General features: G+C 38.4%; 1 protein-coding gene across 7 annotated transcripts in view; it reads right to left on the reverse strand.

The window, feature by feature from the left end:
• CADPS2 (calcium dependent secretion activator 2) overlaps positions 1 to 12,227 on the reverse strand; it is a gene marked incomplete at both ends in the record, with an annotated part of 304,052 nt that overhangs the window by 78,177 nt on the left and 213,648 nt on the right. For 4 of the 7 annotated variants that reach the window (XM_079548164.1, XM_079548163.1, XM_079548161.1 and 1 more), the window contains 3 exons: positions 3,371 to 3,498; positions 6,952 to 7,015; positions 10,964 to 11,065. In XM_079548164.1, the coding sequence (XP_079404290.1) occupies positions 3,371 to 3,498; positions 6,952 to 7,015; positions 10,964 to 11,065 (294 nt within the window). The remainder of the gene's footprint in view (positions 1 to 3,370; positions 3,499 to 6,951; positions 7,016 to 10,963; positions 11,066 to 12,227) is intronic. The other 3 variants (XM_079548166.1, XM_079548165.1, XM_079548162.1) reach the window with 1 other exon arrangement.

Raw genomic sequence — 12,227 nt, forward strand, 5'->3', positions numbered from 1 at the left:
ACATCCCTCCAATTTGGAGATAAGGATGTGGTGGGGGGGCCATGTCAGAGGCCTTGCTCAAGTCCAGATAAATGACATCGGTCACCTTCCCTTTGTCCACCAATGCCGTCACTCCATCACAGAAGGCCATCAGATTGGTCAGGCATGACCTTCCCCTGGTGAAGCCGTGCTGGCTGTCTTGGATCACACATTCATTCCTCATGTGATCAAGCATGTCATCCAGGATGATCCGTTCCATGAATGAATACTAACTTTTAAAAATGTAATCTTTATAATTTGATAATGTTTTCTGCTTGATTACTGGCTACAGAAGCTCTTCCTCTTACAGAGAATGAAGAACTAAGAAATGGACTGCCTTTCTCCCTTCAAGTCCGTCACTGTCAAGGAGCTCTGTTTTCAAATATCTTTTGAACAACTTTAAAGTCACCAATGTGTCTTTCTAGACACAAAATGATTTTATGCTGGAAACGCTACCAACTCAATGCCCCTTCCCATAGCCTGTGTTGGAAACCAAAAAGCACTATATCAGGCTTTAAAAAAGGTAAAGCAGAAGTGTGCATAGCTATTATTACCATTCTATTCAATTCTATTCTAAATTCTATATATATTTGCAATCCCTCATACTTCCATGCAGCCACTAGGACTTTACCATACACCTGAATAGTCATTTCTACACAGCCTTTATGGAGACAATATTTCAACCATGCCCTTTTTGATCTTTTTGTAACTCTTTGAATAAAAACACTCAAAAAACTCTCTGCTTTACTAGAAACAATATCAGACTCATGGAATCAGAAACACAGAGAACAAACATGCTCTCAAACCTCATCTGTAACTAGAAAAATAAACATACCACTAAACAGAATCATATCAGAATGATGTAAAACAAGCTTTGTCAGATGAGTTCTCATATAAAGTCCTTCATTTTGAATTTAAGAACCAAACTTGTCAGCATCTCTTAGTTACATTTTTCACAGAAACTAAATTTTTCAACATTCCAAAAGATAGAGGTTAATAAAATCACCTAAATTACTAATGAATACGCATGCCATACTTAAATAACAGTGTAAATGATGAACACATGGACACTACACCAAGACTAATTTTAAGGCTTGCACATGCACTGGTCAATATCTTGGTATTGTTGAAATCAACAGAATGAAAAAACAACACATGCAACAGACTAAATCACATGCAGACATGCACACAAATAGTAATCACCTGAGTCTTTTTCTGCTGTTGCTAAGTATAAAACAAACAAATTAAAAAAGAAACATTATTGCAGAAATAAAACTGTTTTAATTTCATGACAATAGAATAGATACCAAATAAGGAATTAAAAACTTCTGAGAATTTTGAGTACAGCAGTGACACTCCTGACTGTGGCAGAGATGCTCATACAATGCATTGTCTTCTCTCTTTTTTAGCTCTTAAAATGCAATCTGAGGAGTAAGCAATTAATGCAAATGCAAACATGAATTACTTCTAAGAGAAGAACATTTCAGTGCCTGAGGTGCAGCAATTCTCCCATAGGCCTAAATGACAGAATGAAAACTATTGCATTTATGCTGGTAAAAATGTAAGATGTTTATTATAAATTCAGTATAGGAAAAGATAAATACAGGCCCCATTGCTACTGAAGACAAAGGTGTTTATTTTTCTCATGTTATGGTGTTAGAGCCCTTTACTTTCTACTCTATTTTATTTTCAGAAAAAGTACTTTACACTTTTTTCCTTGATGTACTACACTGCTGTATGCAATTATCAATTGTATTTTGGGACAACATGAGTGTAAATATACTTACAGAAACCTAGTTTTGTCAAAAAGAAATAAGCAAGTTAAAATATGCCATGGAATGGACTTCAGTGTTATCTGCCACTCCAGATTAGTGCAGTATTAACAGTATGTATATTTAAAAGGGCAGAATTTGCTACTTACGTGGGAACTGGTAGCATTCTCCAGGATCTAGTTAAAAATCCTGACAGAAGATGTATTCATTACATGGTACAAAAAAAAAAAACTTTCCCAATCCAGTTTAGTGTCAGAGAGTTAAGATATCTTTTGCAAACTTTTGTCATCTTATATAACGTTTCCGTTTCCTTACCAATTATTTTAACAGGTTTACTAAGAGACAAATACTGAGCACCAGAAAATCCATCATAAATATGGAAAGACAAAAATAAGGGAAATCATACTTTTGCTTTTTCATCTTCCAGAATAGATTTAATATTCACCCTCCTTTCTTTAACACAACATGGTATCATAATTAATTATGATGAACTGGTTTCATGTTGTTACTCCCATGATCTAATACTGGTTGCTATAGTGATGAGATAGGTTTTTTTTGTTTATCATGTGTGAGATTGGTTAACTCATGTTTTTCAGAGAATTTAAACAGAAATGGAAAAAGGAAAAAAAAAGTTGACTTTAGAGTACTGCAGAAGATATGAGGCTTCATTTTGCTATTATGATAACTCTATTTATTCTAGTGTATTTCTAGAAATACATGCTACGAATAAAAACTTACTATCCATAACAAATACATTTTTTTAGTAAAATCTACCTTTCATTTATTTTCCTATTAATTGACAATGCCTCCAAAGAAACAGATAGATGCAAACACGTTTTCTACTCCTGAATATATTTGCACAGACGTAACTTTCTGTGCTTTATGGAGCAGATCTTAACTAAGCACTTCACTATTGTGACTTCCTTTTTGTTCTCCATAAGGTTTACATACTTACGTACAGTATTTAAATGATTCTGTGCACCCTAGCCAATCTTTTGAGAAAAATCTTAATTTAATTTCACTGCAATGTGTTCCAGAATACATGGAAATTCCAGAAAATAAACTACTGATGTAGTTCATTCAATAAATCAGGATGTAATTAAGATTTTAAATATCAGATTATTATCATACATCTGACAACACAATGATATAAATAAATAACATTTATCTGTCAGCCTTATAAATACATCAGAAAGACATCTATATCCAGAGTTTTCAAGTTTCAATGTACTGTTACTGTTGATAAGGAAAGAATTTCCTGTCAGTAGTTTAATTGCTAGAAAAAGGGAAATAAAAAATAATCCATAAACAACCTTTTAGATTTATGGAAAACTCAAAAGTGAGAACAAAGGGCAACTTAAATTAAGAAGTCCTGGTCTTCCATTCAAACAGGGTCCCAGGAGGCATATTAAAGCAATGAATAGGAAAAAGCTCCGTAGTTCACCAGCTGAGATTTTAATGAGACATTTCCCCTTGCTGTGGAAAGGGTTTGTTCAGGAAAGGGAAAAGGCTGCTCACAGAATATTCAGTTAATAGGCATTGTTGGCTTTTACAGCCACTTTGGCAATTGATTGCTGTACTAACCTTCTATTTTGGCATATTCTGTAAGTCGAGTGTAATTGATCAAGGCAGCCTTCTCCAGACATTTTCTGACCACTTTCTTCACCTCTTCTGCTGGTATGGGAGTGGCAATGTCTTTCATTAAAACCTGTGCCAGAGACAATTATAGACAATTATACCACTTGGTTACACTCATTACTCAAAACCCATGGGAAAAGGATAAAAGTACTGTAATGTTACTTCAGAGCTGATAACTGTTGAAGGCATTAATCAAAAAGGAACTATTTCAGCTGGTGAAACTGGGTATTTGCTTTTGAAGATTTCTCTTCAATCCTGTTTGACTGCCTGTATTGTATTTATATGCTATACAAGACTACCTCCACTGTTTGGCATCTTGAAGCATGTCAGTCAGCCATCCTTTGGATGACACCATGAACAGTGCAATGAGAGTGTTCCCCGGACGGTTTGGATCCTGGTATCCACTAAACATGTGAATGTGGAAATTTGCTTGGTTCTCACTTATGGAAAAATTTCCATCATTGCAAATCCACTAATTTTTTAACTGTGTAAAGGAGAAACTGTGAATACTGTCAGAAGTGTTGCCTGTTTCAGTATCCTTGACCTCGGTGCCAGGGAAGGTTATGGAGCAGATTGTCTTGAGGGAGATCATGCGGCATGTGCGGGATGACCGGGGGATCAGGCCCAGCCAGCATGGGTTTGTGAAGGGCAGGTCCTGCTTGACCAACCTGATCTCCTTCTATGATCTAGTGACCCATCTGGTGGATGAGGGAAAGGCTGTTGATGTGGTCTACCTAGACTTCAGCAAAGCCTTTGACACTGTCTCCCACAGCATTCTCCTGCAGAAGCTGGCAGCCCGAGGCTTGGATGGGTACACTCTTGGCTGGGTAAGGAGCTGGCTGGAGGGCTGGGCACAGAGAGTGGTGGTGAATGGAGTCAAATCCAGCTGGCGACCGGTCGTGAGTGGTGTTCCGCAGGGGTCGGTGCTGGGGCCTGTCCTCTTCAATATCTTTATTGATGACCTCGATGAGGGCATCGAGTGCACCCTCAGTAAATTCGCAGATGACACCAAATTGGTTGGAAGTGTGGATCTGCCTGGGGGTAGCGAGGCCATACAGAGGGATCTGGACAGGCTGGAGAGCTGGGCTGAAGCCAATGGGATGAGTTTCAACAAGGCCAAATGCCGGGTCCTGCACTTCGGCTTCAACAACTCCAGGTGACGCTACAGGCTTGGGGCGGTGTGGCTGGAGGACTGCGTAGAGGAAATGGACCTGGGGGTATTGATTGATGCTCGGCTGAACATGAGCCAGCAGTGTGCCCAGGTGGCCAAGAAGGCCAATGGCATCCTGGCTTGCATCAGAAACAGTGTTGCAAGCAGGAGCAGAGAGGTGATTGTTCCCCTATATTCAGCACTAGTGAGGCTGCACCTCGAGTACTGTGTCCAGTTTTGGGCCCCTCACTGCAAGAAAGATATTGAGGCCCTCGAACGTGTTCAAAGGAGGGCAACAAAGCCGGTGAGGGGTCTGGAGCACAGGCCATATGAGGAGAGGCTGAAGGAGCTGGGAATGTTCAGCCTGGAGAAGAGGAGGCTCAGGGGAGACCTCATTGCTCTCTATAACTTCCTGAAGGGAGGTTGTAGTGAGCTGGGGGTCGGCCTCTTCTCTCGTGTCATTAGTGATAGGACCAGAGGGAATGGCTTCAAGCTACGGCAGGGGAGATTCAGGCTGGACATGAGGAAGTATTACTTTTCAGATAGGGTGGTCAGGCACTGGAATGGACTGCCCAGGGACGTGGTGGAGTCACCGAGCCTGGGGGTGTTCAAGGAAAGGCTGGATGTCGTGTTGAGGGACATGGTTTAGTGGGAGCTATTGGGAATAGGTGAATGGTTGGACTGGATGATCTATCTTTAAGGTCTTTTCCAACCTTGGTGATTCTATGATTCTATGATTCTGAGTAGTAAATACTGACTGCTTTTCCTCCTTTCCTGGGCTGGGAAAGAGCTGGGGCTGTTCAGCCTGGAGAGGAAAGGCTGCAAGGTGTCCAGATAGCAGCCTTTCAGTATCTAAAGGGGAGCTACAGGAAAGAAGGGGACAGACTCTTTAGCAGAGTCTGTGGTAACAGAAGAAGGAGAAATGGTTTCAATCTCAATGAGGGTGGATATAGATTACATATAAAGAAAAAGTATTTGAGAGTGAGGGTGGTAAAGCACTGGAACATGTTGCCCAGAGATGTGGTGGATACACCATCCCTGGAGATTTTCAAGGTGAGGCTGGACCAGGCTGTGAGCCACCTGATCTAGCTGTGGTGTCCCTGTTCATTGCAGGGGAGTTGGACTAGATGACCTTTAAAGGTCCCTTCCAACTCTATGACATTATCTATATAAGCTGCACCCTCATACAGCACATCTCTAAATTACTGTTAGAGATAGAAGGAGTTATAGTCTGTAAGGATATAGTGGGATATATACTGGAAAAGAAACAGGTTCAGCTGAGTGGAAGCTGTTAGGAAGAGCTTGCTACAAAGCAGATTTCTTCTATTACTTGCACACACAGATGACATATCTTTGTAAATACTTTTTTTTTTTTTTTAATGAATAACTTCTCATTTATCAATAAAAGAAAAGAAAATGATCTGATCTTTTTTCAGAATTTTCAATGACAGATAAGAAAAGGTTTTTAACACATTCAGCATTTATTTTTTCTCAGTCAAGACTGACAAAGGTGGTGCTTGACCAACAGAGAGTACCAATAATATTTATGGCATCAGGAACAGTGAAAGGAAAGGGCTGTTTCATAAAACGTGAAGAAATCCATAGCACTACAATCACCAAGATTAGAAGTGAAATAAAACATATAGAAGGTTTCTGAACATGGCAGAGATATAAGACAGAATCTCCATCCACAGAGTTTTTTGCATTGCAAAATGGCTGACTTCCTGGGACTAAACCTCTCAGATTTTGGCAGGACTATCCGAATGAGATCTAAGCTTTTCTTCCATTCTTACGTTCCTCAGACTCCTGCTGATACAAGTCCGCTGAAATCCCTATTGGAATTTTATATTTTCTTTCCTCACAGAAGACAGATGATTTTACCATTGCTTTCGTCCTTCCAGGCAGTAGAAGAGGATTTGCTATGTGCAACTTTACGGCTCATGACAGTTTCAGCACACATAGCATTTTCTTCTCAAATTGACTCAGTCTACACAATCATAGATGATTATTTTGACTATATAGATGTTTTTTAATGTTTATATCACTATCAACAACAACAGTGGCAGGGAAAGAGGGGCAGTAGACTTGACTTGTATTACTTTAGGTGTAATGCTGGATAATCATTAAATCATAAAGAAGCTTAACTACAATGGCTTGAAGTCCAAGAAATGTGTCCTACAGAGAGCAGCTGTTTGCTTCTGTGGAAAATGCTGAGAAATACAAAACAAACCTCCCAGTTTCAACTATATTCAACTATAACCAGTAGTAGAATACCAAAGAAGAAACAAGTCTGCTTTCAGTTGGCCTGAAGGCAAAAGAAAAAAAAGCAAGCTTAGTACTCAGGCAGAACTAAAAATATATTGTCCAACTTACCCTTTCAAGTAATGAAAGCGTGGCTTTTAAAGCTCCTTCAGGACGTCCAAAAGGGAAACAGTATCTTAAAGATTAAAAAAAAAAGGAACAGAAAATGATAGGCATTTACTTTGAGATGTAACTCTGTACACTGCTTGCATTAATAAATTTAATAGCAAACTCCCACAGGTAAAGCACTAATGAAAACAGATCTCTTCAGTAGTCTACCATGGAAAATATATACATTATAGAAGTATCAGCCTACCAGCAGCACAGGCTCAAATACAGAAAAACAAAAACAAAAACAAAAGGCAAAAAGCATTATTTGCACTTTCTCAACTATGAAAAATATTTAATGGTCTCTGATGAGCTTGTCATCTTCCTAGGAAAAAAAAAAAAAAGATGCCTGATATTTAAGTTTTATGTGTATATAAGAAGAAAGATGCCTGCAGATAATCCATAATATTTCCTCATTTCCTCAGGGAAGCATCTTCTGTTACTGTAATTTTTTTCAGCTATTCTGTCTCCACATTCAACACTATGTAAAGTAGAAATGCAATCCCATCCATAGCTTTGTTTTTAATTTTAATTTTAGTATGCTGAATGATCCAACAGATCAGCTCAATGAGACTACAGAGTTCAGGCAATAGTAACGTCTCCTAATCTGTCTATAAAATCTATAATATCCCCAATTGGAAAAGAGGATTTTTTTTCCTTTGCTTAGATTATTTTTTTCTTATTACTCAATCGTGGCCTCATGTTCTAATGTTTTCCAACATAAAAATATTTTCGAACGATAAAAGGATTTAGACTAGTGAATTTTTGATATGCATTTTGGTCAGCCAAAATAAAGGCTGGTAAATGAGGTCAAAAAAGGATTTTCAGTTGGAGAGAATTTCAATATTTGCTTTGCCTCATTTTATTCCTTTCTTACTGGAGTGCTAACAACTCTTGGAAACCTGCTAACAAATTAGGAAAGCAGATTTAAAGTCTTAGGCTTTAAGTCATCCTTAGAGGTTCTGAGTCCTCCTTTATCTTTAGTGTATTTCCACAATCCTTGAATTGTATCTCCCATGGTTTATTCCTGTTTACCCAGAATAGTAGTTTAGGAATAAATGCCACTCATTCCTTGTTTATACTTAATATTCCAAATCAATGTAAGTTCTGCAATGTAAATAACATAAGAAGTTTCCAAAATCCACCCAATTTTAAGTTGAAGATGCAGATGACCCACTCAGGGTGGGGATTACTCAGTGTGTATGTGTGCAACACTGGCAGCCAGCTTTTGAGAGCAATTGCTGCAAGGAGCTTCTGATAGGGAAGAGTCATTTTCTCGAGATAAGAGGCTTAGAGAAAGGGATGTGGTCACAGCTGACATCTAAAGGGACACTTAGCAGTATTCCTCCAACACTACAACCTCTTACTGGGTACACAGGTAATGGTCCCCTGGAGATATTTGTATATGTTACTCAGTGGAGAATTGAGAAGGAGCAGCACTCATGTTCTACATTAGTACCAACAACATACAGAAGTGCAAAAGGAATACTCGGAAGACTAAATTCACACAGCCAGCCAAGAGGTTAGGTACGTAGGTTGCTCTGAAAATAATGCCTCTGACTTACTTCCATGGAAACTGCAACTGATACAAACACAGTAGCACTATTTCACAGAGCAAAGTCTCAGCTACAGAGCAGTATTCTTCAACATAGTCACCACATTACCCATGTGTTTTTGCCACTGATAAACAAGAGCTTGCGTGCCATGCTTGTAAAATTTGACACCAGAAGAGGTAACCCACTGTTGCTGTTGCCAATGCTGAAAAGCACCATCTACCATCTTACTGTGTTCACATCCATTGTTCAGTCTCTAAATATTCAGCAAGCATCAATGAATGCCAATGGGTGCCATTTTTTCCACATGGAGGAATTCAGTGACACATCTTTGCTTCATTCACATTTCCCTGTCCGGCACGATTTTGTCAGACTACCCCTCTGCTGCCATCTGTCACACAGCAACAGCATGTATTGGAATATTGGCAGGAAGGTTCAGCCTCTACTGCTGTACCACCAAAATCTTCCTCTGACTTCATGCACCAACACAGTAAAATAGGAGGCATTACTTTCAGAGAAGCCTTTATACAAGACAGCCTTAGCAGATTTCTCTGAAATACCAGCCCTTCCACATTTGATGCTGGAGAGGCAGGAAGGAATCTGCTGTCTCAGAATGTGGAAAAGGAGAAAGGAGAAGTTCAAGTACCTCAAGAACTGGAAAATATTTAAGTGAGAACTACCTGCCCGGGACAGGCAGGCTCCCTCTTGGTCATCATGGAGCCAGGATGATAGCAGTGAAAATTACAAAGGTCACGAAAGATAATAAAACTGGAAGCTGAAGGTTTTTAACACTGTTTGAATTCCTTCTAGAAGCAGCAAGATGAGGCAGAGATATCATAATCACAGGTATAGCCCAAGCTCATCAACATCCTCTACCATGTAGGTAACTAGGCATGATGATCTTCACCTCTATTTGTTCCAATTCAATTATTCAAATGTTATTGTACATTGTGTAATTAGTCTCATGCACATGGCTTCCTGAAGGCTAACACTCATTCTTAGGATGCCCAGCCTTCTTGTTCTCTTCTGTACATATTCAGAAGCCTACTTCAGTATATTTTTGGCCCCAACTACTCTCACAGACCTCATCCAGGTGCAAGAAAAAAAATACTTACACTCACTGGAAATGGCAATGATTGTGTTTTTATGAAAAATTTGATAGAATATATTCATAAGTATTCCAGTTAGGCTAGAAGTCTTCAACAAACTCCTATATCCTTTTGTTTTTATTGTTAGCAATCACGAGAATGTCGCAGAAACAAGTTTTTCTTCTCCCTGCAGATGATGTTCTTTTTTGATACTTCCTTCCTGCCTTTCCATAAACTCGGTAGGTAGCACTCTGTCTTACACTGTTCTGTATTGCTCTTTGGCATGAGTTATTTAATCCCACAGAAGATGGGGCATATGAATCATGACAGAGAAAAAGATGGGAACGTTGCCTTTTCTTCCAAAGGGAATACTCTTCAAGGAGAATCCTAGCTCTCTTTAGGTTAATACAGAGGTGAAATCTCAAATGAAGACTGCTGTGTTGTCCCAGCTCAAAAAATTCCCAAACAACCTTGTTATCTGCATGACAGATACCAGCGAATACTAGACACTTACCTTGTCACACCAGAGAAGCTTCCAATAAACTTATAGCAAACCTTGCCAAAGAAAAGAAAGCTGTTTTACACAGCACTATGTAAACTGTGTCATAAAATTGTCTCAAGGTGATACAGACAAAAAATGTATATAAATACATTCTATAAAAGGATTGGATAGGCAGAATGGTGGCAGATGCTGGCTAATGATGAAAAACTAATGGATTTGTTGGTCTAGGTGCCAATTTTATGCCAAAGTTTACAAATTATCAATTGCTAGAAGGATACAAAAGGAAATGTCATGCTAAGTTTGCCCTCTTTCTTATACTCCTTTCCTTCTTCTACTGGTATAGCTGTCCTTACATTGCCAAACTCTTTATTGAAAATGATAGACCTTAGGTGATTACAGAAAGCAGATCATATAACCCAGAAAATGACATTAGACATCCAGAAAAAAAAAGGTTTAGCTGCCACATACCAAAGGTATTATCTGCTCATACACCTTTTCTGATCAGCACTGATCCACACAGAGGTATGACCTAGTCATTTTCACTCAGGCAATTTTCTTAGATTTATAGACAGCTTAAAGTTCAAAAGGACCAATAAAATCAGGCCTACATTCTTTCAGGGTCTTTTCTACCATACAGGAAGTCAACTCACAGGACTTTCAGATGAATTCTAGATCAATCACTTGTGCAAATCAATTATTTTGTATTTAACAGAATCAAAACTTCTTTGCAGGTAGTCTGTTTTAATTTCACTCTGTTCAAGATCAGTACTGAACATAGTGATGAGAACATTCTGCCAGATAAAACTTAGTACTAGTGAATAAATTACACTTACCTGAAATGGCTTATTTGGTTTTCCAGAAGGGAAGAAAGTCTGTCCTTAATTTCTTCAAACCTTTCTTTCTCTTCAACAGATACTGTTCCAATTCCGTCTGGCCTGTAATGTTACACATTTAAGAATTGTTGACATCACTTCATGCTGATTCTGCCTTGAACAGAGCTTTTTATTTTCAAAACATTCTGTTAAAATTTGTGCTATCCTGCTTTCCCCTTTCCCACTGCCTTGATGTATAAACTTGTGAAGATAGTTTAAGGACAGATTACAGCTAGACAAAGAACTTAGCTTTTCAAACCGAACTTTTAAATGCAATTCCTCGGTTGCTGCTAAGAGTCAATATAAACACAGTGCAGCGTGTATTTCCCCTAAATCACTCCCAAATACATAGCATCCTTTCTCAAGAAAATTGCTACTGTTAGCAGAATAGGGGGAACTAATCTATTCTTGTGTCAATTTTAACTCCTTGAATCTTCCAGAAATTTTTTCAAAGGCACAATATGGCTGAAAGTGTTTAGGTAGGAGACAAATCACAGTGAGAAAAGCCAGAGAAGGCTCACAGTTCCCACAGTTATAGTGAGCATAGATTTTTGATCTCTCACCCCATATTCATAAGCAGCAGTACGTAACTACGATTTCCACACAAATATGGCATAAAGGATGCAATAAAAAAAATATTCTTAAAAAAAAAAAGCCACTGGCATTTTTTAACATCAAATTCAAGTTCCAATAATTAATAAGCCTTCTACATTAAACACATGCTTAGAGTCTTACCCTAATAATATTAGCATCTTCGTGATAAAATAACAACACAGTCAAAAATAATTGAAATACACATTTCCTAAAAACTACTTCCAATTTAAAATCACAACTTTCCCAGATCACGCTGTTGACTACTTTAAAAGGTAGTGTCTGAAAACCTCCAGTTACGCACTTAACATCCAGATCCAGGATAACAAAGCATCACTGCTTCCCACCTGAGTTTACTACTGTGACATGAAGTCCGGATCAATCCTGTACTTCTTCCAGAACATCCAAAACTATCTCGTTGTTTTTAGGACTAAGAGAACTGCAGTAAAAAGACACACTAAACTGTTTTTTTTGCTAAACTGTTACTTTAACTTTCTCCACTATTCTTAAATCTGGAAAGGATAATTTGCTGCTTTGTTGTGATATAAACAATTCTTTCACCCCTTAAATCACTTACATTCGTGATCTGTCAAGTCAAAGTGAAAATAATCCCTGAACTCTTTAAATTATTGTG

This window comes from Tetrao urogallus (assembly GCF_951394365.1).
Source record: "Tetrao urogallus genome assembly, chromosome: 1".
Lineage (NCBI taxonomy): Eukaryota > Metazoa > Chordata > Aves > Galliformes > Phasianidae > Tetrao > Tetrao urogallus.